This window comes from Electrophorus electricus, chromosome 6 (assembly GCF_013358815.1).
Source record: "Electrophorus electricus isolate fEleEle1 chromosome 6, fEleEle1.pri, whole genome shotgun sequence".
Taxonomy (NCBI): domain Eukaryota; kingdom Metazoa; phylum Chordata; class Actinopteri; order Gymnotiformes; family Gymnotidae; genus Electrophorus; species Electrophorus electricus.
In genome coordinates, this window is record NC_049540.1 from 3723484 (window position 1) to 3732255 (window position 8772).

The 8772-nt window shown below is 45.5% G+C and overlaps 2 protein-coding genes across 2 annotated transcripts; both read right to left on the reverse strand.

Moving 5' to 3' along the window:
- Positions 1-202: 202 nt before the first annotated feature.
- On the reverse strand, positions 203-2530 carry LOC113586824. The gene is made up of 4 exons (XM_027025198.2): positions 2270-2530; positions 1764-1822; positions 1410-1451; positions 203-869 (listed from the first exon to the last, which is right to left on the reverse strand). The coding sequence occupies exons 1-4, from the start codon at positions 2412-2414 to the stop codon at positions 438-440; spliced, it is 678 nt and encodes a 225-aa protein (XP_026880999.2). The 5' UTR covers positions 2415-2530; the 3' UTR covers positions 203-437.
- A 286-nt stretch (positions 2531-2816) lies between these two features.
- Positions 2817-8168, reverse strand: si:ch211-284e13.6. The gene is made up of 3 exons (XM_027025201.2): positions 7891-8168; positions 4545-5462; positions 2817-4336 (listed from the first exon to the last, which is right to left on the reverse strand). The coding sequence occupies exons 2-3, from the start codon at positions 5430-5432 to the stop codon at positions 4325-4327; spliced, it is 900 nt and encodes a 299-aa protein (XP_026881002.2). The 5' UTR covers positions 5433-5462; positions 7891-8168; the 3' UTR covers positions 2817-4324.
- Between the last annotated feature and the right edge of the window lie 604 nt (positions 8169-8772).

Here is an 8772-nt window from a genome sequence, read left to right on the forward strand (position 1 = left end):
AGAACAGGTAGTCATAACTATTACGAAGTCATCTAATTAAAGGCCTTTCATAATAAAAAAGGCCTTAATTTTGTTCCTGAATGTATTTAATTTGAGAATCCTTGGGTTGCTTGGAAGAGACCCAGAATGTAGCCTGTGTTTTTAGACTTCAAAGTACCTTTTCTACAGATTTGCCCTCCATATATCATAAAAATGCTTCTGATTATAACTATGTAATGAAGCACATCGCTAGTAATGTTCGGATGTGCAGTTTTAGTTCCTGTCTTTAAAAACAAGAACACCTCAGTGCATTGTGTTTTTCATCCAGCGGTTAGTTGCCCAAATCATAGAGTGATGTGGTCCCTCTAATGAAACGATTACATGCGTGCAGTCACGTCCAGTAATTGATGGGCTCAGAGTGGCTGGCTCTGCTGCTGAGAGGCTGTGTACACAGCTGCTCATGTGTGGAACCTCTGCCTGCCAGCTCTGGGTTGGGAGCAGTGCAGGAGGAAGTACATACCCCTGTCTTTCATGCACTCTGCACTGTCGCACAGGCACATGAAGCAGTATCTGTGTTTGCAGTGTTTGCATGTCACATACTTGCACCCTTTCTCATGCATCATGAGATTGTGACACTTGGGACAGGCACGGAACAGAGGGCATCCGGACACCTTGCTCTCAGGGTCCATCACTAGCTCACATGTGAGCAGTGTGGCAACGAGCTGGCAGGACTTGTTGGTACAGGCAGCGACACCGCCGTTCGCTGTGCACGGGTACAGGCAGTGGCCACACAGCAGACGGGCCCCTGGACACCGTAGGCACAGGAGCAGAGGTGTGACAAGTCCAGACGCATTTGTTATGGGCTTCAGTGAGGAGGAGCAGTCCGGGCACTACAGAGCACACACAGGGTTTGGTTAGAGCTGTCTCAGATTCATTGTGACCCTGCTTGGGTTAGACGTGTCACTGCTCGGTAACCAGCAATTAGCTGATGAGATTGTTCTTGTTCAAGCAGGAAAGTAAAGCTCCTGTAACTAACTAATTTAAGGAATACTTACACTGAAATGTTTTTACATCCTGACAGCTTTCCCTAAAATAGAGGGGGGAAAAATCTTACTTGTCCTGGGCTCTGTAATCGGCAGCTAAATGCTTCATTATGGCCTAGCTGTACCAACCAATCAGGAGACTTATCTACAGATGGCAGTTTACCCAGCCTGTAAGTTATTTTGTATGTGCATGCTGCTCATAGAAGGCTAATTACTAAGTGTCCATGTCTTTGGAGGGAGGGGTGGAATTAAAAGGACGAGTTGGACTCCTGTGGTTAATTCTGGTGCAAGTTGGCAGTCTAAATTACAGATGCTTTAAAATGGACAAAGGAAAGGGCATTTCTCTTCTAAAGGATATAGATGCATTTTTATTTATGTTGTGCTTACCTTCACAATGACATCTGGCTCCTTGAAGAGGACATTTGGCTCCTTTGGTAGTGGAGAAACAAACTATAATATTATCTTAGAAAATGACACTGTTTAAGGTATTAATGCTATGCACTTTTTAAAAGCACAATTTTCTTACATTTGAAATCTTAGACAGTTAGCGTTCAGTAGTAAACCCATGAGTGGAAGAGCAAGAACCTCAGTCACTTTTTTTTTGGGGGGGGGGGGGGGGGGGGGGGGGGGTCCAACTCGTAAGTATTTTTACCACTGTGTATGAATGCAGATATATTGATTTCCACCTGGAATGAAAAGAGTTCTGTGGTCATTTCACCTGAACAGGGATGAGTCTCTTACCTGTGAAACGGTACAGTCTTGACTGGGGGCATCAATCAGACCCTCTTCTTGTGAGGTACCTATCGAAAAGCATGTGTATTTAAAATATACGGCTGTATTAAATTAAAGAGTCTGGACCACAACACCAAAGAGAGAAGCTGAAGAGGTCGGAGTGGCAGAAGGAACGGCTCCAAGACACTGCTGTGTGAACTCGGCTCCAGTCCCGCTGGCTCACTGCGCTGTACTGGTTCAAGATGCCCTTGCACACCTGATTTGGCTCGTGAATCTTTTTTCCCCTAATTAACTTGTGACAGGAGTTAACGAGTGGCTCGCGAGCCCGGAGCTAACGACACGGTTAAAGCCGAGTGTGGCATAGAAGTGAAAGTGAAAGATCTACGCAAGTACCGACATACTTCACAAACGCGTTTCACGTTTGAAAGCACTTTAATCACATATATAGATTTACATTGGTTTAGTGTTTTTCTGATGTACTAAGAAAGATTATTCTTGTAGCTAGAATCGAGTACCTGTTCCCATGCCTGACTTTTTAGTCCTCTGTCTCGCTCTTCTCCCAGTCGTCCTACGCTGTTTTCTCCTCTTCACACCGCCATCATTTTCCTCCGAACAGTTCTCCCTTAAAACTGTTTTCCTCCTTGTAGCACGTACAGACATAGGTGGATCCTGTTGAACTCTGGCTGTGTGAACCGGCTGTGGTTGCTGCCGAACTGTAGGTGAGTGAACGAACTCCGGGAGGTTTCTGTTTCAGAGGGCCAGCCCTGCGTCCTGAACAGGGAATCCCCAAATTTACCAACGCCGTGCTTGGCTTGTGTCCATCAAGTGACGAATTGTTGCCCAAAACATGGCAAGTCAAACTAATGTTGTTCTAAGCAGTTCCAACTAGTCTAAGGTCTTTGATGTGATACTTTTATATAGTCTCTGATAAAGGACCGCAAGATCAGTCCTGGGCATTGATCGGACCTGTTGAACAAGTTTAGATTCAAATGTTCAAGCTATCATGAAAAGGAAGTGCATGTGTGCACAAAATTCCATGTTCAATAACAACCAGACAGCTTATCTCTGTACAAAAATCTTTAATGCACACAAACAAGGAAACATTTTGAAAACCAGTTTTTATGGGTTTATATGTCAAGTTAAATCTATCAACTATAAACAACCATACATCAATTGCCATAAAAAAGACAGTAGAAATACAAAGAATAAAAAGATCAGGTAATAATAGATCAACAAACCTGTTTTTGCAGCATAAGCAATAGATACTGTTTGGATAGGCACCCAAAGCTAGTCATCCAGAACTGCTATACTTATAAACCTCAAATGAACAAAGCACAAATGAATCTGTGTCCTGTTGGATGCTTGGTTTTCAAAAGCTCAGATCATCTTTCCTCTTGGAAAAAGTTAATTGTTGCTCATGCTAGACAACCTAGGTCCCAAGGCCCCTGAGCCATTCTGATGTGCCTTACCCCAGCTCACCTGAATTCCCTCATATCAGCTGACTTGAACCCCTACAATAAGCTCGCATGAACCTCTTATGATCAGCGCACCTGAATCCCCTACATTCAGCTCACCTGAACCCAGCACACAGGAGCTACATAACACATCACAGTGCTCTGGGAGGTGGGCAGAGGTGGAAATGATCTGGCTCAAAAAGTAAAAGTTATTTTGTATTTTGTAGTTTATTTCACCAATTAATACTGCCTTCTGGCTCGAGCTAATCTGTAAAGCCAGATAGCTGGAATAAAAAAGAAATCCTTTACTCTCTGAACCATATTTAGTCCCCTCTAGAGCTGAGAACCCCATGGATAAGGCTGAGAACATCTCAACTATAATGCTTAACATGTGCTCCTCAGCCCTGAAGAGCCCTGTATAGACACAGACACAGACAGACAGCCACCATATCCGTGTTTTTCAATGCAGTCCTCGCAACCCAACAGACGGCCCACATATGTGCTCTATCCCACCTCCCAGTGCTCCCAAACACCGAACCCAAGGCCTTAAGGCATTACACTGAATACCTGGTGCAGGTGTACCAAGAGCTGGGTTACAACAAAAATGTGGTGGGTTTGGACTGTGTTGGGAAACACTGCACTAGATATCACTGCTCAGAAACCCACAGACAGGGAATATCAGCAACTCCGTCAGTTCTTAAAGCTAGTTTCACCAGATAGTTTCTCTACCCAGAGTTAATTTATGTTCTTTGAACCCACAGGCCAAGTACATCAAGTGGTCACCACTTAAGTAAGAGGAAAGTAAATATAACCTTTATATGAGGCATGTGTGTATGTGTGTGTTTGCCATCTCTTATGGCCAGTTATTCAGCCTTTACTTTTAACATCTCACATGTTCGGTAGGCCCATGTTATAAATTCTAATGGACTTTGTATGTTTAATGCAAGTTTGATCTCTTGGTCTCCCCGTTGCCTAACACACCATCCATAAGCACTGGCATGACCAATCCTTGTCAATCAGGAGCTCCCAGTAGCAGTGCAATGCACCGATAGTTCAAAGACACACTGTTAGTGAACCGGTGACTGATAACATCTTTGAAGAGTCTCCAGTCAGGCCTCAGTGTGGTGTCTGTGAACAACAGAAGTAACAAAATGAGTTGGAATGTTACCAGTATCTTCGCCCACAAAAACAAAGGATTCTGTAGTAAATATGTTTACATTTTTTGTCCACCTGCTTTACTGTAGCAAGCAACACATGAGAAACTAGAATAGCTTCTCTTGAACGATGGTAACATGACTATGTCCGGCGAGTCGGGGGTTTTGTCAGATGTGTTCACCTGGTCTTTGTGGACATGGTGTTGACTCAGCATCTCCTTCGGCTCCATCAGCATCTGCCTGCCGGAGGGACAGACGATCTCCTCATTGACCTGCTGCTGCCCGTGTGCTGTAGGATCTGAAGGTTCCTGCTGCTCCACCCACTCTGCCCCCTCCTCCAGCATCGTTCTGTGCTTTCGTCGGTTGGTGTGCACCATGCTGATGACCGATGGCCTGTACGCCTTCTCATCTCCTGCCGCCACGCTCTCCAGCTCCATCCTGAAACCCGACTCAACTCTGGAATTGCACTCTGATCTAGGAGCAGAGCGTGTCCGGCTCATGTGATCTGGCTCTGAGAGGCCACCCCCTCCCGTCTCCCATCCAGAGCTTGGTGTCACGTTTCTCAGCTGGTGAGCAACCGGCACCTCCGTCATTGCCACCTGGGCTTCTCCATTTACCTTCTGGTCCCCCAGCACCCGCGAGGGGCTCTGCCTCTCTGGACTGGGCCTCGTCAGCCCTGAGCTCCATATCTCCAGCGGAGGCACAGACAGCTGCTGGATGCAGTGGTAGAGCGATGGGTAATCCACATACTTAAACTTGGGCGCCCTCTCCTTGGGGCCACTGGGCTGGCAGGCAGGTGCTTTGGCCAGTGGGCACGAGGCCAGCCAGCCCTGCAGCGGTGGCACAGACAGCTGCTTGATGCACTGGTGCAGAGAGGGGAAGTCCACATACTGGAAACGGGGCACCTTGCATGGCACACCCGACATGTCCTCCTTGGTGGCATGCGAGGAGGTGACTGGATCGCCCATATCCCTCCTAACCCGCTCACGGACATGCTCCACACGGACGGCCGAGACGCTGAGGTTGGGCTTACCACCCCCATCCAGAGGGAGGCGCCTCCTGTTGTCCATTTGTGGAACTGCAGGATGATGCTTCTGTCTCTATTAAGAATCACAAGCACAACAAAAGTAGAGATTATTTTACACAGTATTCATTTTTTCACGTACAGACCATGACTTCATTTATTAATTACCCATAGGAAGATTCTAATTATTCAATTATTAGTTAGTTATAGGAATAGTTTAATTATTATTTGTGCTTAAATATGAGCTAGGTGTGGGTGTTGTGAATGAATTGTGAATGAAGAAGTGGCATGTTCTTTTCTCCCAAACGTCAGTCATTTCAAATTTACTTTAAATTGACATCAGGTGACCCATGCCAAACATTTCCAGTCAGCATTCAACCATGTCACCCCCTGCTCGGTTTAAAAGAGGCTGTACAATGCCATGTTCGTTAATCGTTATCACAGTACTGCCTCCAAAAGGCCCTTCTTGTGTGAAGCTGTGAACCAGCCCTCACACAATATACTGGCGTCACGTGCCGATGGTAGGACAAAGAACAACTCGATCTGGGGGGAAAGAAGAGGAGGCCAGGGAAACATCCGGTGCCATTTTTTCTGAACCGCCGTGGGTGAGGAGGAGTATCAGATGGCAGTGACGGCCCAAATGTCCTTTTTAGGGTGTACAGAGTCTGAGAGGCTCAAAGAGCTGGGCTGTGGGCTTTCTGTGAGGGTGGTTGGGTGGGTCAGGTCTCACCAGGGCCAGTCTGGCTACACAGTAATACCAGTGAAGGAGAGTGTTTGTGCGTGTGTGAGTGTATGCATGTGTGTGGGTGTGTGGCTCCACGTGCATGTGTGTCATGGGTATAAATAGCTCGGCAGGTATGAAGTGAACAAGAAAAGTAGGTCAGCTTCAGACTGATCGCCTTCGCCAGGGGGCCCAAAACAAAATATCTGTCACACACACATTTTAAATAAATAAAATATATATATATATATATATACACACACACACACACACACACACACACACACACACACACACACACACACACACACACACACACACACACACACACCACACACACACACACACACACACACACACACACGTCATCGTCATCGTCTCCCGTTCTTAGAACACTGGCTAGAGCTGGGGCCAAGAACACCCGATACACTCACCCACAAAAGCCTTGGAGGTGCAGCGAAGCAGGCTGGCTGGGATCAAAGGCAGCATATACCTGTAAAACACATTCCCATTCTCCCCAGGTTACACACACGCACACATATTCCCATACTTTCCAGGTCACACACATGCACACACTCCCCAGGTAACAGTTACATGTCAGCCATGGTCCAGCTTTTTCAGACCTTCTGACCTGCTATAGAAAATTGTTTTTTCCCCCCTTGAATACTTTAGTTAAAATTGTCCTTTAGCAAACTCTTCTCGATTTAAACAATAAGTTGTGATTATAAAAGTTATTTAAAGTAGACCTATAAGATCTGAGATGCAGGTTTTCCATAAAACGAATAAAACGTTTTCCCCAGTACCTAAACTCCAATTCTTGACTATGACTGGCTATGTGAGGTTGAGACAATGACTCCCAGTAGGATTTGTGTGATCTAAATATGACAAGACTTGTAGGGTAAACCTTCCCTGTATGTGTTGCTTGTGAGGGACAGTTGTGCTGTTGGAGGGTTTGGCTATGTTAGGGATGAAAAAATAGGTCACCTGACATCTACTGACATATTGCGAGAGATGAGGTGTGCTGGAGAAGAGAGTGATATAACAGCACAAACTGTTGCCTGTGTTAAAAAATACACATAAATACCACGACTTTAGAATAAATTATGTGATTCCGTCTTACAATTTTTTTCTCCCCTGTACAAACCGCTGAACATCGCCCTGGCACACAGGGAAAAACACACACGAAAACTGGAACCGTGCCGAGGCGCGCGGAGGGGCGCGCGGAGGGGGTGGAGCGCGTGCTCCACATTCACACTCGCGGTGTTGTGTGCGAGGAAGTGGGTCACGCGCGGTGGCCTACATTTCGAGGATTTGTTGTTTTCTTTTCCCTCCCCACGTTTATTCGGACTGGCCCCGCCTTCGCTGCAAGAGTGTGCAGCTTTATATCTGTGTTGAGTTGAAACCGTCCCAGTGTTCAGACATTTTACACGCTTGTGCAACATGTTGGCGGGCCATTTCAGTCGCCAGTATCTGAATGTGAGCTGGCGAGCGCAAATAAGACTAGAGGAATTTGCAAATTAATGCGTGTCAAGTTAGTAAAGTTTTTAGAACAGTAGATTTACATGTCATGACTATGAACGAAACAAATCACTAGAACTCAATAATATTAATAACAACAATAATAAACGTAAAAGCGCAGTTGTTACGATTATGCAAAAATACAAATATAACAAATATATTGCTATTAGTTCAAATTCCAGGATATCATTCTATTACTTCTGTGTGGCATCATATATGGTATTTTGATTTACAGGCATTCACGGTCATTAATTAAAGGTTTTACCTTCTGTTATCGTGATCCCTGGAGGTCCGTGTAGCGCGTGATAAGTGAGCCCTCGGTTGATATATTCTTCATCGTCTTCGCTTGAAGTGGAAAGAGTGGGACCTGTTTCCACTACACGCCTAACGATTTCCAGTTGGTGTAAGGCTCCGGGCTTCCTAAGGGATCACTTTGGACTGCTTAATTTTAAAAGGAAAATAAAAAGTGATGAATGCCGTTTAATCGGTCACTAGGTCGGCTGTCCGTCCTCGGAATCAGTCGCTTAATGTGTTAAATGTGGTTTAGGTCGGGGAGCCGCTACTCCCTTTCTGATAGAGCAAGTCAACGACCAATCACTGCACGGTTACGCTGTCCAACCACACCAATAGAATCCGGCTTCTCCAAGTGTCTCTGCCCAATAAGTGTGCTCGTATAGGATAAATGGGCGGAGCTATCCTGTCCTAGTTTTGGCAAATTACAATTCAGCTCAGACTTCGCTTCCCCAAATCACCCGAGTGTGAGATGGCATCCGATCTGCGTCTCTGCATGTCACTGAAGTTGGGCATGCTTTAATATCTGCCTCTGGCCACTGCTTGTTATAACGTATAACCAGCTGTTAAAACCACCTCTTATGGGCGCAGTATAGCAGTGATATTAGTAGTAACTCTCTCTCTCTCTCTCTCTCTCTCTCTCTCTCTCTCTCTCTCTCTCTCTCTCTCTCTCTCTCTCTCTCAGGAATGTTTGGAGAATTATAAAAGCCACACACCCACCCAACCAGCCACCCACACACACACGGAGAGAGAGATCCATCCATCTCGCTGGGTCTAAAGCTTCTATGCAAAGTTCTGTATTAAATCACATCAATACTATTATTTATGTAATATTAATGAATCTTTTCATGTGTTT